Source organism: Oreochromis aureus, linkage group 10 (assembly GCF_013358895.1).
Source record: "Oreochromis aureus strain Israel breed Guangdong linkage group 10, ZZ_aureus, whole genome shotgun sequence".
Taxonomy (NCBI): Eukaryota; Metazoa; Chordata; class Actinopteri; order Cichliformes; family Cichlidae; genus Oreochromis; species Oreochromis aureus.
Window position 1 is genome coordinate 30933928 of NC_052951.1, and position 27298 is coordinate 30961225.

The 27298-nt window shown below is 42.0% G+C and overlaps 2 protein-coding genes across 2 annotated transcripts; one reads left to right on the top strand and one right to left on the bottom strand.

Moving 5' to 3' along the window:
* Positions 1-187: 187 nt before the first annotated feature.
* On the top strand, positions 188-6577 carry cnot8 (CCR4-NOT transcription complex, subunit 8). Its single transcript, XM_031750324.2, has 7 exons — positions 188-288; positions 2780-3007; positions 3404-3597; positions 4209-4370; positions 4983-5127; positions 5276-5386; positions 5753-6577. Exons 2-7 carry the CDS (start codon positions 2891-2893, stop codon positions 5879-5881), a joined length of 858 nt encoding a protein of 285 aa, XP_031606184.1. The 5' UTR covers positions 188-288; positions 2780-2890; the 3' UTR covers positions 5882-6577.
* gemin5 (gem (nuclear organelle) associated protein 5) lies at positions 6264-27253 on the bottom strand. The gene is made up of 28 exons (XM_031750323.2): positions 26921-27253; positions 24975-25129; positions 24099-24280; positions 23617-23768; positions 23328-23420; positions 22823-22955; positions 22088-22253; positions 21431-21643; positions 20900-20985; positions 19480-19562; positions 18389-18525; positions 16949-17022; positions 15938-16119; positions 15621-15760; positions 15296-15467; positions 15001-15219; positions 14860-14916; positions 14660-14785; positions 14382-14477; positions 14098-14235; positions 12445-12592; positions 12190-12309; positions 11877-12087; positions 11530-11784; positions 11156-11318; positions 9797-10301; positions 9468-9555; positions 6264-7983 (listed from the first exon to the last, which is right to left on the bottom strand). The coding sequence occupies exons 1-28, from the start codon at positions 27060-27062 to the stop codon at positions 7819-7821; spliced, it is 4401 nt and encodes a 1466-aa protein (XP_031606183.2). The 5' UTR covers positions 27063-27253; the 3' UTR covers positions 6264-7818.
* Between the last annotated feature and the right edge of the window lie 45 nt (positions 27254-27298).

Sequence of the window (27298 nt, forward strand, 5' to 3'; positions counted from 1 at the left end):
TCATGAAGTGTCTGAAGTGAAACCATCTAGACTTTAGGAAATTCAAAGTAAAAATATATTTGAAAGCAAAAAATAAAGATGAAAATATCCAAAAATGGAAACAAATGTACCCAGGCATGTCATTTTATCACTTTATATTCTCCGGTTCGATGGGTGGCGCTGTGCCCACTTGAAGGTTCTCACCTAATAAACGCAAAGAGGAAGGAGCAGCAACAGCAGAAAGAAAGCGAAGAAGAAGATAGGGGCGCTATCACCTAGCTTGGAAGGGTACGTTGAAGAAATTCTCAGGTAAATGATTGTCTTTATTCTTTATTCAGCAGCGCTGTGGTGTATTTGAAGTGTGTGCAACTATAGTGAGACTATGAAATGTAGAAAAGCAGAGCTGCTTTTATGTAATCTCCGTTTCCTTGATGGTAGCTTTCCCGACAACTCGAGGCTTAGCTCGTAAACGTTAGCCATTCGTGCTAAACGCCGTGCTAGCTTCCTTTTTTTCTTTTGCAGCGTCGTCAGTTTTATTTAAAAAAAAAAAATTAAACTGCACGTTATTAAAAGCTCTCGAACTTTTAGCGATAATTTCCAAAAAAAAAAGACCCTTATGCTTTTTTTCATATTCATTCCTCTTTTTAGCATTTGGGTTAGCTAGTCTAGTATGGTAAACAAAAGCCAATGTGAGTTCTTCATGATGTCATGGTAACACAAAGGTGCTTTACACCTGTCACTATAACAGCAGGCATCACTATAACGGGACACCTTTCAGTAACAGGTTAAAGTTCTGGAAGAAGAAAGTGTCGCCGCTCGGTGGTCAGCACAGGGTACTTATTTGGGTAGTTATTTTGGAGCATTGTCTAAGTTTATGAGCTCTATACTTCTAAAAACTGCATGTGTAGAATGACCTACACTTAAAACGGGTAGAAGGCTGAAAGAGCCTTTACTTAAAATATCTTTGATTTGTTCTTAGTGCTGCATGTTTAAACGGCACATTCCTCGGTTGATTTTTCGTGTTTCACACCCATATGACTTCAGTATTATTGTTTTTAGTGGTTATATTTAAATTTTTACGGTACGTTATATATCGTAGCCTTTGTAGTAAAGTTCAGGATTATATTTACTTATTTATCTGTGTATGTATTTATTTATTCTCTTTGGGTCCACCACTGAGATTTTGACCAGGAATTTGCTAAAAAAAAACAAAAAAACCCACTGATTTTAAACATTTAAAAAAAAAAAAAGTGGGTATAATTTACTAACATCTTACATATTTATGGAAAGGCATAAGATTTGTGGCACATAAAATCACACAGATGTTTTTTTGTTTTTGTTTTTTTTTTGCCTTAACTAAATGCAGACCAGTCATGATTGTGCGTGCAATCACACCTGTGTGCATAGGTGTTGGACACTTCGCACATATATATCTAGATTGCCTCAAAATGAAGCTTGTGATGACATATGACTAGCCGAAGCCCTGTTTATAGTCTTTATTTTACTATTAAAATTGTAAGAGGAAGTATAACTGCTCAACACTTAAGTTTTTACAACTAAAGTAACCATATTTCTTCAGGAGTTGCACAATGTTTTTAGAGATCCACCTGCAACTTGAAAAATAGAGGAATACGTGCTCCTCTGTCACCATGTAACCGCATCACTAATTTCCATCCACTGTTTGCTCTTCCTGTCATATGGATTGTTACTATGGACAGCTCAAGCTATGCTTGATGAAGAAGTCATTTGTTTATTTTTGGGTCACACATTTCCAGCTGCTAGTTTCTCTCATGTGCCTTCATAGCCTGATTGTATACAACAGCGTATGTGCACTAAACGCATGGGATCATCCTATGCTTGATGTCACAATGTTTTTATCACACAAAAATTTATACTGGCTTCATCGGATATGATATGATATGGTATAACCCTTGTACCCAGTTTATTTCTGTTGTCTAGATTAATTTATCTAATATAAGCAGTCTTGTTTACATAAAAAAGCTGTTGGAGACAGCATATAACCAATCATACTGATGAATAAGCAGAACTAATTTTCCAATGGAGGTCATAACTATACTATTAGAAAATGTGAACACCGTAAAAACTTACAACAAGCTGAAAGCGACAGTTTCATTGTTTCACTTCTGGTTTTTAAAGGTAAATGATAATTATGAAAGCAGAGTTCAGATGTAGACTTAAACCTATGGGCGAATTTGTAATGTGCAATAAAGTTGTGTCAAATTTTGCATAGCTGTCAAGGAAAAATCAAGAGAACCTAAATTTCTCATCACGGAAAGACAAAAACTTTACTCTTCATACACTTACGTGTGGTGGATCTTTACAACCTTTTTTTTTTTTTCTTTTTGTTTATTTTGGGTTTTCCCAAAGATTTTCCCAGAGAACTGATTGAATTGATTGAACTGTCAGTAGGCATGGATTTCATATCTCAAACATACCCTGTTGAACAGATTAGGTCTGCATTAGCTGTGGGTTCTTTAGCACTGGACTAGCTTCAGAACACTGAAAGGAGTTAACCCTGAAGTTGTGTTAATAAGCCCCAGTCCTGCTTTATAAGACCAACCTCAGGTGTCTGACTGTCTGGCAACCTTACGATCATGAACTGATGTAGAAATTGATGAATAAAATTTACCAGAATACAGATAATTAAGTGACTTGACTACAAACCTCTCTATTCATGTGAAAATGAAAAGTATTCCCATATGTGTGCATTCTTTTCTTGTGTTACAAGCATTAATTTGCCTTCTCTTCTGATACCAGTTTTCTTTTCATCTTCCCCCAGAGTTGTGTTTTTTTTTTTTCTTTTTTCTTTTTTTTCCTTTTTCGGTGTACTGCCGCCCGCCGCCTCGGTAACGAGTGCTTTTGTTGGGCTTTTTTCACCTGACCTGCCAACATGCCAGCCGCACTTACAGATTCCAGTCAGATAATCTGTGAGGTCTGGGCGAGCAATGTTGAGGACGAAATGAGGAAGATTCGGCAGATTATTCAAAGCTACAATTACATTGCAATGGTGAGTCTCTGGAGGCCTATGTTCTTTGTCCAATCTTTTTACACAGTTGAATTTGAGGTGAATTTTGTGATATAGTCTTTTGTAATGTCGTAGATGTGGTTTTACAAACGACATTTATGTCTCTGAGCTTGAAACCTTCCCTGTTGGTATATTTTTTCCTGCTTCCATTTATTTATTTTCAAAATCTCTGTTTATTGATGTTCTCTGTGGGGGGGCAGTTTATCTCAAATATTATTTTCATATTTAATCGTAAAATTTACCTAAATGTCCTTAAAGGACTCATGACTACTGATTTCCTAAGCTTTCACTGCTCCCAGACTCTTATTTCAACGAGTAATGACAGATTTCTGAGTGAAGAAAAACTGTAAACAAACACTTGTTGATATTCTTCATCAGGACACAGAGTTCCCCGGAGTTGTTGTTAGACCAATCGGAGAGTTTCGGAGCACAGTGGATTACCAGTACCAGCTGCTGAGGTGCAATGTCGACCTCCTGAAGATCATCCAGCTCGGGCTCACGTTCATGAATGAGGAAGGGGATTATCCCCCTGGCACAACAACGTGGCAGTTTAACTTCAAGTTTAACCTCACGTGAGTGGACTCTCTTTAAATCCTCGTTGTTTTCATTGTGCTGCAGCCATCTGAACGTTTTAGTGTACTGACTGTGACTGAATGTAGAGAAGAAAGGCTGACTTAATCACCTGCTGCATTATATAATTTGATCTCCACCATATGTCTACATATGTCTTTGGAACTAAGTTGAAATCATGTTAGAGCAATTGTAAATTGATTGTTGCACTCATAGACTGTATGTAAAAGATGGACATAGCTGGCTTTTACAGCACCTTCTGGTTAAGAAAGTCCTGTAGTTAAGGGTCAAACTGCAGGCTGACCGTTTCAGACGTACCCTGCTTCGCTGCCCTCTTTGACGTTACAAAATGAGCATTATGTCATATTTAGTAAGTTTTGAAATAGTAACTGACACTTGCTCTGTGACTTCCTGATGAGATCAAAAAAGCCAAAGGGTTGTTTTTCCATACATGTCTATACAACTGGAGGTCTTTTTGCAGCTGCGGGATTCGCCCCCTGCTGGCCATTAGAAAGGCACTTTTCAAAACCTCAAGCTTTTTTAAACAGTGTGGATTTACTGTCTAAATGTGTGGTTTTTTTTGTTTTTTGTTTTTTTCCGGTTCTCCTTCCAGAGAAGACATGTACTCGCAAGACTCCATAGACCTGCTTCAGAACTCTGGCCTCCAGTTTAAAAAACACGAAGAGGAGGGGATCGACACGCTCTACTTTGCTGAGCTCCTCATGACGTCCGGCCTGGTGCTGTGTGAAAACGTCAAGTGGCTCTCCTTCCACAGGTCAGCCGTGTGTTTGGACTCTACACCACCTTTTAGTTGTATACAATAAAAAAATTGATTTTAGCAATAAATAAATGGTGTAACGTTACTCTCTGCAGACCTTTCTAAAACCATGAATGAAGATCAGCATGTGTAGTGTTAAAGCAAACTGAACTGTTTTCTTAGAGGTATTTCTGTGATAGTTCAGCATCTGTGAGGTCTTCAACAAGTTTCTGAATCTCTGTTTCTTTTAGCGTTATTTCTATCCCAGGAACTTTAACCAAAGAGCAGGAGGGCTGAAGGAAATGGGTTCCATGGCCACCGGGATCTAAATTAAACTCTAAAACATTTTAGTGTTCCAAAGAAGCAATAAGCTGAAAGAAGGGAACATTAGACTTCCTTTAAAGAAAGGTCCTGGGACTAAAAGTTGTGGATACTGGTAGAAATGAAAAGGCTGAACCTGATAAAGTTGAGACATCTGTTACATTCTCCAAGACACAGTCCACCTAATTTCTCAATTTCATTTCGGGAAATAATTTTAAAGAACAGTCTCGTTCCTGCAGAGAACACTGTAACGGATTCTTTGGACTTCATCAGTGTAACCCAGCTCTCCTCTTGTCCTTTGTTCCTCAGTGGGTATGACTTTGGCTACCTGGTGAAGCTCCTGACGGATGCACGGCTTCCCGAGGAGGAGCACGACTTCTTTCAGATCCTCAACTTGTTTTTCCCAGCGATCTATGACGTCAAGTACTTGATGAAAAGCTGCAAGAACCTGAAGGTAAAGCCTGGATAATTGAGTCGCTGCATCTGAGTTGGTGCTTCGGCTAGACTTGAAGCTGTTAATGGCTTCGCTTTTAAATAGAAGACATCTGTCAGATCAGATCAGGATGAGTTTTGACAGACATCTGACCGTGGTGTGTCTGCAGGGAGGGCTACAGGAAGTGGCAGACCAACTGGAGCTGAAGAGGATTGGACGGCAACATCAGGCTGGGTCTGACTCACTGCTCACAGGCATGGCGTTCTTCAGGATGAAGGAGGTATGCTCTCACAGATTGATCTCTGGTAGAACTCACTATGGCATCTGCAGCATTATTAAATGCTGTTTGCTTTTTATCCGAACTTTGGGTTACTTTGGAGACCTAACCTGAGTCAAAAGATCAGATATTACAGTAGTTTAATGTAATTTACCACTTTAAATATTTAATATGTTATTCACTACACTGGACTTACTTAGTATGTTTGTGAATCCAAACATCCTTTCTTTGAAAATAAATATAAATTTAAACTAATGGAAATTGGATACAAATTAAGCAAGTGTAAAGTTTTGATGAAACAACATTCCTGTTTGCACACCTGATACAGTGTTTGAGTCATGTCAGTGAAACTTTATATTTTGTCTGCAGCTTTTCTTCGAAGACAACATCGACGACGCAAAGTATTGTGGGAGATTGTACGGCCTGGGCTCGGGCTCCACCCAACCCCAGAACGCCATCTCCAGCTCGGGCCAGGAGGAGACCAACAACAAGCACTGACCGAGCGCTCGACCCTCCAAGTGGAACATGCACTTGTTTTAAAACCCAACCAGCAGACCCCCACCACATGCTCTCAGACGTCCCTCGACAAGACTTTACTAAATGCATATTTGTTTGAGCGTCCCCCTCCCGAGTGACTCGGTGACAGTGGCTCCTTCACTGCTTTCTTTTTAGTCACTTTTGAGTATATGGCCATATATTCATAAGACTTTTTTAAAAAAAAAAAGCTTTTTTTTTTCTTTTCTTATCTCTCACAGCATCAGTGACATCTTTCTTTACAGCATGGGACCAGCTACTCGATCATACTGTGATTTTTAGACCAAACATTGACACGAAAGGTCGGGTCTTTTTCATCAGCCGGACTCTTCTCTTGTTGCAGGGATTTTTTTTTTTCTTTCCTTCTTTCTTTTTAAGTTAATGCTGGAAGGGCCTGTAAATTAAAATGTATAATTTTGATGCAAATAAATGTTTTAGCTCTTTTCCACTTTGAGAAACTTTTAACAGTGGGAGTTGGAGTGTATAATTGTGCTTGGGTACTCACATGCTTCACTGGCCAAACTGCTGTCGTTCTGTACATTCACCCTCAAATCAAACTGTCCACGGTCACTTGTGCAGGTGTTGTGGTCACTTTTCTTTTTTACATTCTTCATTGTTTTAAACAGTTGTACATTAAATTGTTTTGTATTTTCAATGCAAGCAGAAAGCATTTGCTCTTTTCTTTATTAAGTAGATGTACAGAAACAGTGTGTGTCTGCGTGCAGAAGGGTTAATGATATATATAGATAGACGGCAACTCCATCACCGTTTGTGCTCATAGAGAAAATTCTGATGATTTTGGAGAGAGAAGATGAGGATTTAGCACAAAGGTACAGCTTTCTGAACACAGGAAAATTATCTCCTCCTAGATTTTACTATCGTTGCTTCAACTCCTAAACCATCTGGTGCTACAGAGAAAATTCTGGTGGTTCTTGAAAGGTGAACTTTAATTTTACAGGCAAAATTACAAAAGTCCAAGCGGCCTGTACAATACAAAGACTTCTATGATCATGTTTTTTGAAGATGTTCATTGAAAAAGAAATTTGACACGTCAGTGTGTATATCAAAGCTGTGCTAAGGCGACCATTAGTATTTTGAGTTTTTCCAAGGGAAGCTGCGTAGTGAGAGACCACCTTCACGACCTTCTGATGCACACTCAGTTCTATAAGATTACTTCCTAGAAGGCTTTCCATGTGAAAAGTGTTTTTTAAAAATCCATCTATAATCATTTTAAATACTTTTAAGACTTCAGTCTCTAGAAGCAGCAGATATTTTATGCGTTGGTTTTTACAGTTAGGACTAAATATGTAGAAACGCCAGTGAAACTGAAAACGCTCTGAGTATTTGGTCATTTTGCTCAAACTTTCCCCACACAGTCACTTCTGCCTTCATTTCTTTTGGTGAATTCTCCATTGGGTTTAAACTCGGGGCTCTCGTTCAGTCCGGCTGGACATTTATGTTCTTATGCTTTCAAAGATAATATTACTCCATCCAGCCCAGTTCTTATCAATATACAGTAGATCCATCAGTCTGTGATTGTAACTATTTTAGAAATAATTTGACCTTGTTTGGCTTAAGACCCTTCACCTTGTCCGGCTCCAGAATCCGTGAGACTCCTTCAGGCACTTTTAAATGCGGAATCAAGCTGACTCAGGACTTTTTATTAAGTTTGTTTTTATTGTAGAAAAAAAATGCAGAAATGCTGCTTTGAGTGTATCAGAAAACAACTCAAAGAAACATATCTGAGTGTGTAAAGTCCACAGTTTGGAACCACGTGCTTTTTGAGGTCTCTGACCGAACACATCTGAGCATGCTTCGTGTGGATGGAGGTAAACAGTCAGTGTAGCAGCGGAGACATGAAGTCAGACCATCAGGCGGGTCCCAAACTGCCAGCAAATGAATCAGATGAGGAATCGCTGCGAGGCTTTCAGGACAGAGGGACTTGTTCCATATTTACGAAGCAGATCTTTAGCTTCTTGTAGGAGCGAGTCCGAGAAAGACATTGAAGATTTGCTGAGATGCAGAAGAACCAGACAGCATTCCACAACATCTGGGTGAGGGTACACCTGAAAGACAAAAACATTCATTCTGTAGCCCTGGGGATCTGGGGTGGACATCCACTTCAGTGTTTCATCCTAATAATGTATTAAATTACAAATATAATAAAACATATCTAAAAACTGAAGAGCATCTTACATCACAATTAGGGGTGGGTTTTGATTATCGATTTATCAGTTAAAATCGATTCTGGCTTGGATAACGTGATATCGATTCATTAAAATCCTGAATCGATTTTTTAATATAAATTTATTTTGCCCGAAATGCCAGAATCTCAGGTGAAACCTCACAAAATTTCAACAACCACCAAACAGCTAAAACAGTAAATGAGAGCAGGTACACGGATTCTGCACAAAGACGAAAACACAAAGCACGGGCCCACCAACGGATCAGAATCAGTAAGATGTCGCCTTTCTCACCCGACGGCACGGACACGGTCAGGGCTGAAAGGCGACAGCTCGCTGATTCTGATGTTTCAGCAGGTCTGTGCTTTGTGTTTACGCCCTTTTTGCGCTAGATTCTGAAGCTGCAGGTTTTTCTCTCTCTTTTTATCTCTCTCAGTATACTTCAAGAACAGTTTCCCATCTAAAAATCTGTTTTCTGCATTATTCGCTTGCTTGTTACGCACAAGTCTACCGTTGTTTACAGCGCTGTCGGCCGCTGTTTTTTCCCTTTTAATCACCTCCGAAAAGAAAGCCTCATTTCTGCTGTTCAATAGGCTACAGAACAAATTTAAACTTTTTAAAATTATGCAAAATTGCAAAACGCTTAGCTGTGTCTGTAATAAAACCTCTGTAACTTTGCTCTGCTTCACTTCAGCAGCAGCATGTTCATATGTTGATGGTTTTCTTTCGTTTTTGATCTACTGCAGAATATTTTTATAAAACCCCAGGCCAGGAAAATCACCTTCATGTTTTTCTGTTTTATCCTCACTTACTTTGACACAAAGGCATCTGCTGTGATGCTTACACCTTTGATAAAGTCTTGCAAGTGTCAGCTTTCTTTTTATAGATATGAAAAGATGGAAATGTACTGATGCATGATCTGAATTATAATATTTCTGACTGTCTGAGGCAAAATTTCCCAGATTCAAATCGAATGGAATGGAATGGAATCATGGATAGAATCAGTTCACTATGTTGCAGATTTCTCTTCACATGTCACAGGAACTCTTTATTGTGATTAGGGCTGGGTATCGTCACTGATTTCTAGAATCTATTTGATTCCGATTCACAAGGTCCCGAATTATTTGTGCAACTTAAACTCTTCATACTAAGCACTTCTTTGCTGTCAAGATGTCAAACTGTCTGGTTGTGCTAATCGGAAATGCTTTACAAGGAGCATGATGGGATAGCCAGCAGGTACCCTGAGGGTAGAGCTGTGAGCAGAGAAACAGGTCAAAACTGACACATGAAACTGCTCCCCTCTCCCTCTGTGATCTCCCCCTGTAGGTGGGAGATCATAGAGGGAGCACAAACGTCCTTGGTTGTACCTTGAGTGTGTTGGGCAGCTCAGCCAGCTCTTTCTGATGCTTGGACATCTTGGAGGACAATGACAGCAGAGTCTCCGGGTCCTCAAAACTGGGGAGAAGAAACAGCCGCCTGATTCAGCAATCAAAGTTAATCGCAAAGAAAATAAGACCACAAGATGGTTGAGACTGATGGGAATGAGGTTAGTTTTAGACATGGCCCTGCCAGATTTCAAAGAAAAAGTGATGCACAGTAAAAGTAGTTTTATAATCATGGCTATAGTGCTATGATCATGGGTCTGATAATCACATACAAACAATAAAAACATAAGAAGCTGGCACAAAGCTCTCACCCCTGCTCAGCCTCAGCAGAGTCCCGACTGTCTGAGGATTCCCTGGTAGTGGAAATCGCTGCAGGGCCGTCATCCTGTTTCTCCCCAGAGTCGAGCTGCCCTCCCTGGATCTGGCTGTGCTGCTGCACCACGGCGGCGAGCTGCTGCTGGATCTCTCTCACAGCTCTCTGGGTGGCCTGGCAGGCAGCGTGAGGCTCACACAGAAGGAGTGACGGATCTAAGCCCAGTTTATGAAAACTCCCATTCACAGGACGGTGGCTTTCTGCCGACTCCAACAGCCCTCCGTTTGACATCTCATCCTTCACCTCATCTTCAGGAGACGAGTCAGCCACCGACAGGGAGAGCCCGTTCTGGATCTCCCAGCTGCCTTCCGAAGTCCTCCACCAGCATTCATAAAGGCGATGGTAAAGGACAAAAGCCTGCAGACTGCTGGCAGCAGCTTTGGCTGCTTCTTCCGTGTGATGAAGCGCTTTGGGATGTTTCCGAGAACTAACACTGACATCGCCTGACCATCAGAGAGAAAAGCAATTTTCAGAAAATGTATTCATTTATTAATGCAGATTAACCTGTTTATTCCTTTTATTTATTTATTTAAAAGCAGAAAAGAGTAAAACATACACACTGCTCACAGGGGCTCGTCTGATTGTTGGGGTTTTCACTGTATTCTTTCAGGGTCTTTTAACATTACAATATTTAAGTGCCCTGAGGTGACTGCTATGATTTAGTGCTATATAAATAAAATTGAACTGAGTGTTTCCCTCCAGCTTTATTTTTGACCCATGGATCCATTCTCTTTCAACCCTTCCCATGTTGTGTTTCCCTACAGGATGGCTGGCCTCTTGTTTGGACTCCAACTGGTGAAGGTAGTTTTGGTTCTACTCTGCAAATCCACTGCTATCTCCATGATCACTTTAACCAGTATCTGCAACAGCTACAGAGCAAGGCAAAAGGCTACCACTGCTACATGCCCAGAAAGGCCGCTGAGCTCAGTGTGGTCACCCTGTTCACATATATACAGACATGCCGCTCCTGCCTCTGCTACCACCACAAATACAGTCTACTCCTGTGAGAGACACTGCAAGGTAAAGCTGCTAATGTCTGTCAAACACATTTATTTTACACTGTCCTAACATTTAAATTCATGCATAAAAGACTCAAGAATCTAAGCTCAGATGTTACAACACTTATCACCACCAGGTGTCGCCAAAATGACTGCAACAAAACTTAAGAAATGCTCATCTTCTGGCTAAAATGTCTGTTTGCCCTTATTCTGTCTCAGTAGTGCAGCCACCACATTTAGGATTGATATGATGTGCCCTGATGGACAGATGACTTCACTGTTCTGTTAATAGGACGTACCATCTGGGAACAGCAGCCTGCAGAGCTCTGCAGAGACACAGAAGTGTCCGGCCTCTCTCGGCCAAGCCACTGCGTGCCACAGCTCCTTCACCAGCTGATCATCATCAGCCAGTAACCAGCTGAGCACAGCACGGGTCAGGTGGAGGGATGAATAGAGCAGGACCTGCAGATGGAGAGGCACATGGACAAGATTTTAGTCTAAATTCATTAAAGACTGCCTTTAGTTTTCTTTCAGTTCTCTGCTTCAAATATGCTTCTACGTCATATTTAAGCTGGTTTTTTATATCTTCTGTTGTGCATGCTTCAGTTCTTCTATACATAATACATTTGTTTCCAGCCGTATCATCAATTATGTACCTAGTTTGTGTCTGTACCTGTCTGAGGGGACTGTTAGCTGTGGGTGTTGGGCTCTCTGCAGACTTGAGCTCCTGCAGAAGAGCCCCGACGCTCTGATGTGAAACAGCAAACTGCTCCTCCCACACATCTCTCACTCGATCCATGATACTAATGTGACGCTCACCCGGTGACGCCCACGGGTGACTGGAGACGCAGGATGCTGCAGGGCTAACTTCAGAGTCTCCCAGCATCTCAGAGAGCAGCTCAGCCACACAGAGATGCAGCCTGTGGACCTGCAGAAGGTTGGAACAGGTTTTATTTCAGTGATGACTTCACAGACATTCAGTTCGTCTTCTAAACCCAAATTCACACTCGGACTACTAACCAGGAGGCTGTCTTGCAAACTCAGGACCTCCTGTGCTCCGACCCAGTCTCTAGCGGCTGCCAGGTCTTTGGCACATCTCATGGACAGAGACTGAGCCAGAGAGGCCTCCCCTGAGATTCTTGCTAGACTGGCCGCGGTCCTCAGTGACAAGATGTCATTCTTCCTGGCGATGACCTTGGCTGCGTCAAAGCTGGCATCGGCAGCGAGGTAGCTGGGAGATGATGTCAAACGAATGAGAGAGGACCCATTGAACAATGTTTGCAAAGCAATTTAAATAATCATTAAGAGCAACTTTAAACTTTCCAGTTCTCACCACTTAGCTGCTGCAGAAAAATGCCCATCTTTCTCCAACACTGCAGCCCAACAAGTGTACAGCTCCTTCAGGAGAGGTTCGTCTGCTGGCAGCCGGGCTTTAACCAGCGCTATGGCCTCCCTGACAATAACAGATGAACAAAACATCACCAGAATATGGCCGGAAAACTTTTACTTTTGCTGTATTTTTGTAGCAAACAAACCTGGAACAGAATTTTTTATTTAGAGGAACAAAACAAAGCAACAGAAGGCAAACCTGTAAAGCTTGTGGGAGCGCAGCAAGTCGACTGCCTCGTAGAGTTTGTTGATGGACAGCAGGTGGGACGCCGCTTTCAGGTACTGCTCCTGCAGACACAGCTGCTTGACGAAGGCCTCCACTGTCCGGCTCCACACCACAAACCCAGCTGGAGGAGCAAATAAAACACTTCCCATTAAACCAAAAGCAGAGACCAGAGGAAAGTGGATCGAGAGCTGAGTAAAGAAACAGAGCCGTTTATATTTTTAGCAAATATCGACCCCATTTGTTGACATGGGCATAAGATGACATTTACCCTGTCAGCGGCTGATATTTATCCCTTGGCTCACATAAAGTTTGCACTGGCTAAATGTTCAAAAATGAACCCTTCAGTTGATACAGAACGCCGCAGCAGGTGCGTTAACAGGGACAACAAAGAGAGAGCATATTTCCCCCACACTGGCTTCTCTTCCTCCCTCTGAACGTCACAATCAAATTTAAAATGCTTGTCCTCACATACAAAATCTTATAATCAAACCGTGTCATATATGAAAGACCTCATAGTACCGTACTATCCTAACAGAACACTTCACTCTCAGACTGCAGGTTTACTTGTGGTTCCCAGAGTATTTCAAAGTAGAATGGGAGGCAGAGCCTTCAGCTTTCAGGCCCCTTGTCTGTGAAACCAGCTCCCAGCTGGGACTCAGGAGACAGACACCATCCCTACTTTTAAAATTAGGCTTAAAACTTTCCCTTTTAATATAGTATATAGTTAAGGTTGGATCAGGTGACCCAGAATCCTCCTTTGTTACGCCGCAATAGGTCTAGGCTGCTGGGGGCATCCCATAATGCACTGTTTATTCTGCACTCACCCTTTTCACTCACTCTGTGTTTATACCCCGCTCTGCTTTTAATCTTTAGTTATTATTCACGTTTCTCTCCTGCTAAAAGGGAGTTTTTCCTTCCTATTGCCACCAAGTTCTTGCTCATAAAGGGTTATTGGATTGTTGGGTTTGCTCTGTATTATTGTATTATACTGTATCGCCTTGATGTGAACTGGCGCTATATAAATAAAACAGACTTGAAATGAATTTTTTTTCTTAGTTTCTTCAGAAAAATAAAAACAAAAGAAAAATAAGACTGAAATAAATATTAGTGTCAGTTTTGGCTGTTGTATAACAGACTAAATATGAGTCACTGAGCCTTCAGTGGGAAGGAGGAACCAGGGAACAACTACCAGAGTCAAGAAAGCAAACAAACGATGGTGTGAATGAAGACATCTGCCTTTCCTCAGAGTCTAAAATAAGAAAATTAAAAAAACAAACAAAAAAAACACAGCAGAGAGAGGGCCCAGCTGCAGGTGGCACGAAGAGGACACTCTCCATTTTTAACATTTGTCTTTTAGTGGGCTTCTGTTGATCAAAGTCACTGACACTGTGGAAGAGGTCACAGTTGATATAGAGAAGAGAAGGTAAAAAAATATAAAAGAATAAACATAAAATAATAAAATATGTTAGTCCTTTTGTTACGACGTTATGGGTGCCAGATATAATATAAACACTTTGATGATACACCTGAGGACCAATACATTTTCTTTCTCTGCCTACACCTGTGCCAGTGTCATGCACTCTGCAAAGGCTCAGTCTCAGGTTAAGTCATTATTCTTGCATTTACCCATAGGAGCGATGGAGAGCAGGTGGTCGTTCAGCTCTCCTTTCTCCGTGGCAAGCTGCAGCGCCCCCTCCAGGTCCCCGCTCCACAGCCGCAGGTACACTACGGAGTCGAAGTGACCCGCCTCCACGTGGCCCTCTTCTGAAGGGCAACATCAACGTCAGAACGGATGAGTCATCCAACACATCATGTAAAAGAACTCCTCTCCATTTAAAGCTTGTTCCGAGGGCTGAACACGCATTCACCACTTTAACTTTAATGACTCAGATGAAAAGCTAAAAGCGTACCTTCTGCATCAAACATGCGGTACAAAGCCTGTCTGTCAGCAAACAGGCCCAGATGGATATGATCTCCTTGGCCTGGGACACAGCCTGTGGGAGGTGCTGGAATATAAATGCACATGCTCATTGAACAGTCCAGATGATATTTGCTTATCAGCCTCATTTTGCTTTCATATAAGCAGAAAAAAAGGTTAAATGGGTTACATTTTTAAATAAAACTGTATTAAAAGTATGGTCTTTACAGTAATCACTGTCTAAAACAATAAGCAGCATGGTGGTCTTACTGTTGTCATGTCTGACAGAAGCCAGAGTGATGCAGTCCTGCAGCAGCTCGTCTTTGGGCCGATGGTCCATGGATGTACTGAGAGGCAACATGGAGCGAGGCTTTTTCTTCTTCAGCCCAGTTAAGTCTTAAGATAGACACACACACAGTTACATAGAGAAATGTGCCAAACACCAGTTTCAGAAGGACATCTGTGCATACCTGGCTTGTCTTTACTCTTTACAGCAGCCGAGGATTTTCTCTGCATCTCAAACGTGGCTGAAAGACAAAAAATATTTTGAGCTTCAATGCAAAAGTAGCAGAAAATCTTCAAATGGCAACTGCGGTTTTCTGAACTGCTACCTGGTGAAGGTGCTGGGCTGCTTGTTGAGCTGGCTTCATCTTCATCATCTTCACCTGACACCCCCTGTCCCATCACCGCCCTCTCTCCGATTGTCACCGGCGGTCCGTTGACCTCCGGCTGTGCAGCTCCCTCGGCCCCCGATGGCCCAGCCTTCTTGTTCTTCTTCTTCTGCTTCGTATTGGCCTTCATCTTCTCTTTCAGGTCGACCATCTTTTTCCCTGAAAGCATACGCGTGTCACAGCCTGCTGGTCAGACAGAAAGGCCGTTTTGTGCTGGTTACGGTTCTGGCGTTACCTTTAGGCGGCTTTGTGAACTGTTGTTTGGAGACGTTCCACTCCTGCAAGGTGAAGTCCTTCCCTCCAGTCCAGATCACGTCTGGATCCACAGGGGACCAGTCCACACACAGCAGATAACCAACGTGTCCTCTGTAGTTAGAGACAGCTGCTTCCTCCAGAACATCCCACACCTAAAGAACAAGAATATTCAACAATAAAAAGGATGTGTCAACATGCTGAGAGCAACATAAAAACACGTCTACCAACTGAATAGCCAACGTTTTGAGGTAAAGATTCTTATGCATCTACCACCATCTTTTAGAGGTTTACACCCATGCACTGACCTGCGCTGTGCCATCATATGAGACAGTGACGAGCTGAGCGTTGTGGTGCGGACTCCAGGCCATACCGGTGATTTTAGCCGTATGGCCACACAACCTCCGATAGGGCTCTGTCAGCACCATGGGGCTTTCTGGAGGATTTTCTAAAAAACAAAACACTGATGTAAATACAAACACAGCCATTAAAGCCTTAAATATGTCATTTACCTTTTTACTAGCTATTTACTGACAGTTTAGCTTGGCATTCTTCCAAACTGACATAATGAGGATTGCAGTACAGTTCGTTTGACATACTACATGTTAAAGAGGACCCTGCCCACCTATAACAGAGCGGAGATCATGCACGTAGACGATGGCGTTGCTGGAGCCCGAGGCCAGGAGGCAGTGCAGCTCGGGTGCAGAGCTGTGGTCGTGATGCCACCGTAACGTGTTAATGATCTTGTGGTGCTGCTGGATGCTGCACAGCAACTTCAGACTGGGAGCCTGATATACGTCGATACACCTGCAGCACAGAGCAGCTGGTCAGACGAGCGCAAGAGCACAAAAACACTTCAAGCACAAATGAAAAGTAACTGTAGTCCCGAGACGACAAGCAAACAAAGAAGGCAGAATGGGATGCAACATATGAGATTACAGAAGAAATATCTGACTTTGTTCACCAACCAGCTACCAGCTGTGCTTTTCATCTATTGGCAGGTTGGGTTTACCAGCTGTTGATATGCTTTTTTAGATATCAGCTACCTCAATGTAGCTAAGATATCTGCGAAAAATTAAATTTTTACAGTTGAATATTGACCATTATTAGTCACATTACAGCTAATGAAAAGATGCTAAAGTGCATCTCTTTACTTCAGGAGAACCTGAAGTTTTATTATCTTAAACACACCATCCATACATTCTAACACCTACAGAGAACACATTTTATGACCTCATCCTTGGGACTTTTTAATGACCTGTGAGAACTTTGTGCAGAGTTGTGTAATAACTCTGTAGGTTCATGAATCCAGTTGCTTGTGAAGACGTATGACGATCCACAAAGTGAAACAAACAAGCTGCGAGCCATTTTCTATTGCATCTAATAAATCAGATATGGTTTGCTTTGAACCTGGCTGGTTCAGGAAGTGTAGACATTTACATCTGTCAGTGTGGCACCCAATCATAATCCCTGAAAGCGACCTAGATAAGAGGGGGCAACAGTTCAAACAGAACAAAATTCATTATTCTGTAGCCTCGAGTCCAGACACTGTCAGCAGACAGTTGGTCCCTCAGAGGACTCCCGCAGGCTGCTGATGGTGTGTTACAAGATGGGTCACGCCCGACCGTTCACTCACCCATCCTCGTTGCCGATGGCAACAACTTTCCCATCTGGCTTCCAGCTGAGGTCGGTGTGTGGAGACAGCTTGTGCTGTTGGGAAGCAAATTTTACCTTTGTAACTTATTCAAATCTCCTTTATTTACATTCAGCAGCAGACATGAAACAAACTGTTGCAGGCACGAAGGACCTGAAGACTGAACTTGTACTGTCAGCTTTCTTAGTGTGTCAGGTCTTATTTTGTCTGACATGTTGCTGGTTCACTGAGGGCTTAATGAAATCTCTGCACAGATAAAAGTCCTGCTACCAGACTACAAAGCTGCAAAAACATGTCTCTATACATGTGACTGCTTTACTGTCCATCTTACCAGCTGCACACAAAGCTCTCTTTGCTTGGTGCTGGAAGTGAGATGATGGTGAGGAGGGTGTCAGGCTGGGTTATTTGTGCCTTTATCTGCAATACAGCTTATAACAGAGGCTTTTATTTCTACAGTCCTGTTTGATAACTGATCTTATTTCAGTACAAAGTTAGGCTGTTGGGAATGACATCAGGAATCAATGACCACCAAAGTGATTAGCAATAGATTGCTGAAGATTTGCTTTATTATATTTTAATCTCAGCAGCGCTTATCCACCATCCTCTCGAAACATGACCAAAAAAAAAAAGAAAAAAAAAAAAAGAAAGAGGGAAATTCTAGTTTTAAATCGTCTTGATTTAGAACTAGAGGTTAACGTCTTGATGCATTCTCAATCATCCAGGAAAGTTCAAAAGTTGAATCTGTTCACCTGGACGTAGCGTTAGGGTTAGGGGTTAGGTTTAGGGGTTAGGGTTAGGGTAGTAACGCTACGTCCAGATGAACGGATTCAACTTTTGGAGAACTAGAGGTTAAATTAACGGCGCTAGTTTTTGTTTCACAGGGCGTGCACGTTTGTCAGTGAAGGATTTCATCGTATTGGGAGCACACGACACAGAGTGGAGAAGAGAGAGGTGAGCAATGTTGTGCATATAAAAACAGATTACACAAGTTTGTAGAACCAGGAATGTGCTATGATCCTGCAATTAGCTCTAAGTGTGTCCAGTGTTAACCAATGTTATAAGCTAACGTTATCTCAGGGAGGTGGTGAATGAGATGAGCCCTCATGTTCGTAATATTTCCAGAGTATTTTATTTAATTAATAAAATATTGGTATTTGGCAATCCTGGATCCATACAATATCACCACATAATCCTATATCGATTTTTTTTACCCCACTCCTAAAAAAATATGACCTGTTCATGTGCGTGACAGTGGTTTTCACCACTGCATTATGGGTAACTACGTGTTAAAGAAAGAATCATTAGGATCAAAAAGGATCAGTGAGTAATACTTCCAAATCTGAGTTATTTATCTGAGGATAAAGGGCCTGAATAATTACATCATCATCATCATCATCATCATCATATCGAAGCCCCTCCCACCTTGATGTCGTTAGTATCTCTGATGAGCTTGTCGATGTCCGACGCCTCTCCGTTCAGCTTGTATGGATCGTGCTGGAGTATGACGCCCTCGCCGGCACAGCTGTACAGACTAAAGGAAGGCTTTCCTCCTGCTGTCCCTGAACGCCACACAGAACATAAAACTCAGTGTCTTCATGACGGAGGGTCTACTGTGGACAAACTGTGGGTTTCAAGTGTTTTTTGATAGCGTTTACCGCTACATAACAGTGTGTTAAAGCCAATAAAGACATTTTACTGCATTACAGTAAATACTTTTAGTGTTTAACTAGAACTTAAATGATTAGTTAATTGGACACCTCATTAATTCGAGCAAATCGTAAACTTGTATTGGCATCTTTAACTTGAAATGACTTCAAGGCTGAAATCTTCACACAGGAGAGCCAAACTTAAACATTTTAAGGACCAAAACTCTCAAATATATAAATGAATTAAAGACTTGGTTACTATAACTACCCATTCAATATATACACAGCCATTATTATAGGTAATATAGATAAGATAGACTAATCTGTGAACACCAGGTATGTAGAAGCCTTAATGTAAAGAGCAAAAGAAGCCTGGCGGCTGACAGCCCTGAGAAGCAGCTGGTCCTGATTTACTCTGCACACCTATTGTAAGTCATCCTGACAATCTGAACCAATCACAAGTCCATGAATGGAGCTGAACAGGTGCCAATGCTGCGGGTAAACTAATTAGCAGCTACTTTTGTTTGTTTAGGAGCCATCAGCAGAATTTTTGGCAGTGCAACAATTACATTTATGGCTTTGAAGCCGAGTGACTGATACGCTAATCAAAATGTCATCTGCCGACAGCTGGTAAAATTAACTTCCTACGTCTTGATTTCCCCACGAGCGGCTCAAAAGGAAGGAGGTGAGGAGTAAGTGTTTTCTCAGCTCACTCAATTACAGGGTCGATTACGAAAAGGCGTGCAGAGATGGTTGGGCTTTTTCGCTGACTCTCTGCTTTTTTGGTGTCCCACTGCCAGGCTTTTTGCTGGGTCAGAGCATTCAGAGCAAACAACAGCAGTTGCTAAGAGTTCATTAAGAACTTACCAAATGACATTGGGGGGACTGGGGGCCCCCAGGCCAACGTATACACCGTTTTTCTGTGATAGGAGCTCGAGATCTGAGGAGGCCTGGGAGGAGATGAAGCAGAACAAACGCTCGGTTAGGGACATGTGATGTGTATAGCTGCAGGAAAACAGGCCTCAAGGGAGTATAAGAAGAAACCACAAGACTCGCACCAGAAAACAAGCAAAAGATGGACTTTGTGACTTTCAGAAAACTTTTCAAAGTCAAACTCCAACTGAAATCACAACAGTTATGACGTTTTGCATAAAAATTAATAAGAAAGCAATTTTCTTACAAATTATTTAAAGTTCTGTTTGTTTTTTCAGTTGATTTATTCTGAGCTTCCCTATTTTTCTGTCAAATGCTGTTATAAAACTGGTGAATGAAAGTTAGCAAGATCAGTGCATGAAAAAAGTCATTTTAAAGCAAATCGACTTGCATGTATACAGTGATTTTTTTAGTTTTTTTAAATCAGTTTGAGCACTCAAAGCACTTTCTTACCACCAGCCTCATTCAAACTCATTTTCACAGGTGCTTTTTTCTATGCCTGAGCACTTAAACTAACATTCACGCGCTTGCTCTCGGACAGATGCATCAGAAGAAGCGTTTGGAGTTCAGCTTTTTGCTCACAGACACTCTGACATGCAGGTTGGAGGAGCCACGCCGACCTTCGGATCAGCAGACAACACTGTACCTCCTGAGCTACAGCTGCCACATTTTAAATGGGGGGTTTCCTTATGCTTTGGGTGCTTTGGTTGATGGGATTTCACTATATGGTCATTTCAGACACTGGCAAAGCACTGTAATCCACTCACTGATGCCCCAAAGATTGGTACCAGTGCCAAAATCAAAACACTTCTGAAATTACTTCTTAGGAGTATTCCAAAGCATTAGTATTTAGCAAATACTAATGCCTGCAAGCTCTTTCATATGTGCAAATTTAATTAACAATTAGGCAAGTCTAACAGCCTAATGCAGTTTGTTTTGTTTTGCTTTCAAAGGAAAGGCTTGAAGTTTGTTTTGGGAATCTCGGGAAAAGAAAGGGGAGGTGGTGTTCCATACAAGCCCACAGTTCCGGTTGTGGAAGCCAGATGAGGGGCAGCCAATTAAAGAAAGTGAGACACATAATGATGTTTTGAAAAGGGAATCAAGCAAAGATCATCTTTTACAAATGAACATAAATGATCCTCTGTGGAAAAACACAGCATGTATCACCGAAGTTTAATACATATGCTTCTTCATAAACAATGAAAGTGTTTTGAATACCACCGACAAACACTGATTTATGCCTCTGTATGTGCTGTCACCAATCGTCTATCAAGGCAACAGCATGAAACAAGCAATAAACACGATAAGCATGGGGGCGGGGTCAGACAGCTAATCTTAGAGAAATGAACCTTACTTGTTGGAGAAGACGTCATAGATACCAACTTTCCCATCATCTGTTCCAAAAGACAAAGATCCCTCTTTTGTCGGATGCCACGCCAGCTACAACAAATGAAACACTTTTTTTATGCACTTCATCTTTTGTGTCAGCGAACAGCAACAAGCCTGTAATAATTTAGCCACTATCATCAACCTCAGACATGATGGAAGCTTGAAGAGCAAAGTAAAATTTAAAGGATGCTTACAGCTGATAACATAAGTCTGACTTTAATGTCCTCTCAAAGTCTCATCAGCAGCTCCGCTGGATCATTTTTAAAGCAGACACTTGGACAGCCGACAAATTGTTTTCTCAGCCGAGAAGTTGTTTCTTCACTAATCTGAGATCTCATCCTTTAACGTCTTTCAGAAAACTTCCTCACACACACACACAGACTTTAAAGTGACGTAAACCATTTATATTCCTTCTGGGTATAAACTGATCATGTCCCTTGTTGTCACTAATGGTTAACCATAAATCAGCTGTGCTTTGCAAAAAGAAACTCCTTACCGCTGTGACTTTGGACTTGATCCCCTGCCAGAAGGACCTGACATCGTACTTGTTCTGAGTGGTCAGCGTGTTCCACACCCGGATCATGTTGTCACCGACACCGAGCGCCAGACATCCAGTACCCACGGGTGAGAAGGTCAGGGCGTAGACGAAACCGCCCAGGGTGGGCAGAGTCCAGCAGCACTCCAGAGAGGCCAGGTCCCAGCACTTAACCTGGAAGAATGAACCAGCTTTCAATGAACTTTCCTCTTTAAAGGCAGATTAATAATAAATGTCAGAAATCCTTATTTGCTTTTATGCAAAATTCCCGCTTTGAAAAACAGGCAAGATGAACGCGGGAACACAGCAGTGCACTCATGGCTGAAAATGCTACTTCGAGTGAATCTTAACTAGTGCTGGGAGATTAATCAGACTGCGGTGTCAGACGCTTGTTGCCTTTGGCTTTCGTTCTCCCTCTGGCCAACAAGGAGGTCTCCTGAGTCGTGTGAGCCCACTGCCAATTGTGTTTTGTTGCTCAATTACTTTCCACAGAGAAGGATACGGGCTGGCAGCAGCAGCTGTCCTCGCAAGAGCTTTACAGTTAAAAAACACCCACTGGCCTGTACCAAATGCCATACCGGCATGGGCCATGTGCTGTCAAGTTCAAAGGTCACTCACCTCTCTGTCCATGGAGGTGCTGATGAGCAGCTCTCTGCCATCCTGCAGGTGAACTGAACTCATGTTAAAGATGATCCTGCTGTGGTTCTGACCCTCTGAGGATGTGCCGAACAGGGTCCACCTCTGCTTCCCTGACTTGGTTAAGTCCCACATGACCAACTCGCCACTGGGGAGACACCAAAATAAGCCTATCAACCCAATTATCAGCCAAGCTCTTGGATTCAGCAAATGAAGAAGCCCAAAAAAGAAACCTACGCGAGTACTAAATCCGGCATTGACAAAGCACTTCACCGTTTTACATTTTAATGGGTCTGTTTTATGTTCTATTTTGCTCAATTTGTTCCTGACATTTTGCCAAGAGACTTTCGACAAACACACCTCCAGACAATATCCTGAAAATTAGAGGCCAAATAAAAAGGTCTAAAAAGCAATTACAAGTGATTTTGCTCCCATTTGTTACAACCCTGAAATAACAATCTTCAATTTCTGCTGCTTGCAGCTACATCACAGTTTCAGTGTAATGACACTGAGGGAAAAACAGTCACTTTTAAATTCTCCAAAATGTGTTTTTTATACTGAAGGGAAAAATATTAAAGCAGGCAAGTTATGTAAATGTTAAAGTGATCAAAACGGGCCACAGTTTTACAATCATTTCTTGTCGTGATCATTTTGTTACTCAATCAACAACCAAAAAACCCTCTTTAAACCGTTTGACTGATAGCACGCACACTGTACCTGAAGCAACTGGACACGAGCTGCGTCGGCCGTCCCTTCGGCCAATGAACGCTGAGCCAGAGCCGCTCTTTCACCCCAGGGTCGACTGCGGTGCCTCTCCTCTTCAGGTAGGGCAGCTTCAGAGTCATGACACCTACAAGGCAAAGGAGAAGATGCTAAAAGGATCATATCTTACATCAGGTCTAAGCCATTCACCTGCAGTAAACCTTTGTCATATCATGGAGTTATCAAAAAAAAAAAAAAAAAAAAAAGCTGAATGTGAATAAATCTGTATTAAGCTTTTTATGCTGCGTGTGGGGAGGGAAATAAAATCTAACACGAGCTTCAGAGGTGTTCAGAATTTGTATATATTGTGCTTTTTTTCCCTAAACTTTAACCCTCATGTTTAAGTGAAATATTTAACGCTCAAAGTGAATGAAACACTTTCTTCTTCAAGGCCAATGTTACTGATTTCTGCACCATCAATTGAGGAAAAAAAACAACATAAAAATGAACATAAATCCACCTTTTCCCTTGGCTGTACTCCAGAGCCTTACAGTCTGGTCTTTGCTCCCAGATGCAAGATAGCAGCCCTCTCCTCCAGACACTCCATTGGTTGCTATTACATGGGAGGAAAAAAAAAAGTCTCATATACTTGTGTTGAATTGGCTTCTTACTGCAAAACGAACATATTTTAAAAAGAAAAATAAAAGAGGATAAACTAAGGACTGCCCAGATCACAACAGCAGTTGCCTCAAGGTGCTTTATATTGTAAGCTAAAGACCCGACAATAAAACAAAGAAACACAACGTTACCTTCACCGTCTTCAGGTCTGGTGTAGAGGGCATCTTCACGGGCCACAGGTGACCACGCCAGCGCGTGGATCTCATCATCGTGTCCACGGAGGCGGTGAATCACCTCGCCTTTCTTACTCACATCAATCAGCACAATCATCCCATCTTTGTACCTACGACAGCATTGTCACAGTTACCGAAATCCTAGATGCTCGACGGGTTAAAAATGTTTCTTCAGACATTTTTTTCCTCAAACAAACCTGAGCTCAGAAAGTTGCCCTTCACACGAGTAAGATTTAAAGCGAGTTCTCTCTTTTATGGATAAAAACTACTTTGAAACACTTAGTAGCAGACCCACTTCACCCACTTTATAATGTTAATATAACCTTTGACAGTCAGTTTGGTAAAATGCAGAAAAACTACCCTCGTTCATGCAAAGTGCTTTAATGTTTATGATCCAGCAGACTAATCTGTCCAGTGGTCATCTTTCTTGGTATCCTTACCCAACAGCCACATAGTTCCAGGTATGAGGAGAGCAGGTGAGGCAGAAGATGGTTCTGGGCTCAGGGAAGAAGCTGGTCGTGTCACCCGTGTGGTACCAGTGACAGACCACCACGCCTTTCTCATCCCCGGACACCACCAGGTTTTTATCCACAGGGGACCAGTGCAGCGCTGATACGGAGCTCTGTGCACACAAAGACAAGGAGTGAGTGCGTGTCACAACTTCTTCTTAGCCAGGTGGGTGCTGACGGGCAGTGAGCTGTTTCCAAAGACATTAATAGCAAATACTAAACACCAGATATTATTATCTAAATGTAAAACCCTTTGTTAACATTTTGGCATGATGAATCAATATACTAATGTTTTTTTATGCGTTTCAAGATTTTTCAAATAAATATCCTTTCTTGGTTTAAACATCTTCCCAATGATATTTAACCAACATGTCATTACATGCCGTTTATTATTCAGATTAATCCACAGACAAAATACTGCTTTAAGGCATCTGCTCAAGCAAATAATGGAAAATAAATATGCAATGCCCTCAGTAACCTTGACAACTGTTTTAAAAATGCCCTCGAGAGAGAATCACAGAGCTGCTGCAGACGATGTTTTTGCTGCGCATCCCACTGAGTCCTGTCGAGCTCTGATGCTTAACTTTCTATCTCCAGACCTGGTCAGGGGTCCAGTCTCATCAAGGAGACTGGACCATTTCAAATAAATGTGAAAAAAAAAAACAATGTGAGACAGCACAACGCACATACAAGCTGCTTCCAAGTTCCCTCTGCTGCTGGTGTAGAGCACACAACATCCTGTAGGGGGCGCAAGCACAACACAAAACCCCTTTCTGTGTTAGTGGACCGGCAGAACAGGACACTCACCTGATGAGCTGCGTGATCCCTAATAAGAGTCTTGCTGCTCGAGTCCCAGAAACGGATACTGCCATCGCTAGAGGAGCTGACACAGATGTGACTCTGCCCTGCATGCTGGCAAAACGAAAAGCCGGACACCAAGTCCTTATGGCCCACGAGCTCACCTGAAAAACACACAGAAAAGGACACTGATTTCACTCCGACTGGAGGATTAATCTGTTTAATTTCAATCATGATTTTAGCTTCCAACAGTTATAAACCCAAGATAAACTGGAGAAAATATAATAATAATAATAATGACTTTTTTTTGCTTTCAGCTTCTAACTTAATCTATAATAGTAAATCACGAGGTTTTAGTAGATACAAACTTTTCATTATAAATTTATAAAATACTGTAAACAGCTACTAAAGCTCTGAACTTAATGCCCTCTGTGCCCCCTTTAGACTCACCCCTGCATGCTAAAAGTATCACTGCTAGAAAGAGAGCACAGATTTGTGCCAGATTTAAAGTGCCAATCTAAATAAACAGTCCATCTGCATACACATGCCTTTATTTTTGGCTTCTTCTTAATTTAGTTGTGCTGGCACTTTCTTAAATCAGTGGTGAGTGGGGAAAGTGGAAAAGATTTATTTTTTTCACATTTAAGTAATCCAAACAGATGGTTTGATGAAGGACTTTTATTGGTATTTCAATAAGAAAATAAAATCTACAATATGTCTATTTTACCCTCTTTAGTGAGGGCTTTGTGGTGAAAAACAGCCACTATTCTGAGCCTGCCTGACCACCCTGTGTCCTTCAACATCCTGCACACCCTCATTTAACGACAACAAAAGGTGAGGAAACAATGAGACAAACCCAAAACAGGAGTGGTTTTACAAGTCGAGGCCAATTATATTTTTCCCCGCTTCATCTTTTTTGACTGTTTTTTTTTTTTACTAGCATTGCATTTGGCTAGGGTCAGTGTCAGTACCAGTAGAAAATAGTGGACCCTATAGAACATGGACAAGTAGTCCAACTTCTCCAGGATGGCACATCACTAAGTTTCACTGCCAAGAAGGTTTGTAGTGTCTCTCAGCACAGTCTCAAGAACATGGAGGAGATTCTAGGACACACAAAGATACTGTAGGAGAGCTGGACACTGCCAATGTCCTCTACAGGGCCTTCTACTTAATGGACCCTGACTGGCATTTGCCAGAGAATCGCAGAATCAGGAAATCCACCACTGGTGCTCTATGGTCTTCACAGATGAGCACATGTGACAGACATAAAAGGGTCTGGAGAAGCTGTGGAGAACGTTATGCTGCCAGTAACATCATTCAGCATGACGAATGTGGTGGTGGGCCAGTGATGGTCTCGGGAGGCCTATCCCTGTAGGCACGCACAGACCTCTCCAGGTTAGGTAACGGCATGACAACGCTCGGCCTCTTGTGATAAGAGTATGCAGGCAGTTCCTGGAGAATGAAGAAACGACACTGACTGGCCCGCACCTAAATCTAATAAAACACATCTGGGACATTATGTTTTCTTCAACCTGATGCTACCTGGGTGTACAGACTATCACCAGGACAAGCTCTTGGTACAGATCATGGAAAAGATCCCAAAGGATATCCATCGTCTCATTAGGAGCATGCCCTGACATTCTCAGAAATTAATACAAGCACATGAGGGCCATACAAACTACCACAATGAATTAGCCTGCCACTGCATTTTTTCACATTGACTTTTGGGGTGTTTTTGGTAAGTTCATCATTTTTATTTCCATCGAATGTTGTAAAATCCTTTCACTGGTCACTGCAGCCCATCACAGCCCGAGATCCTCTAATCTCTCCGATTTGGTCAGGCAGATAAGTTGTACCTGAGTTTAACGCGCTGTTTCTGGCTGCAGGGAATTAAACATGAATGGCACGGTCAAGCCTGTGCTATGTGTGGTGTCCAGCGGTGACCGCTCACTTACCTGCCACTCTGCACGAAGATGCAGACACATCTATCAAGTAGATGATGTTTTTGGCCCCGACGCCCAGCAAACCGCTGCTGCTGACATCACTGCAGCGCGAGCAGTACCAGTTGGGAGAGGCGGGAAGCGACCGTTCCCGCATGACGACCTGGATACTTTAAAAATAGTTTTTTTTTTTTCTTTAATAAAGTCCTAGAAACCTAATCCAAACTTCTCACATGTTAACTGCACTATCGTAGCTACAACACTTATGGCCGTACACACAGCATGGTGTCGTAAATTCTACGGGTGCCTGGTACGGAAGCCTAGCTGGGACAATCTAAAATCCGAGGTTGTTGGGTTAAAAGCAATAATTTCCGACATTTATTTCGAACAAAA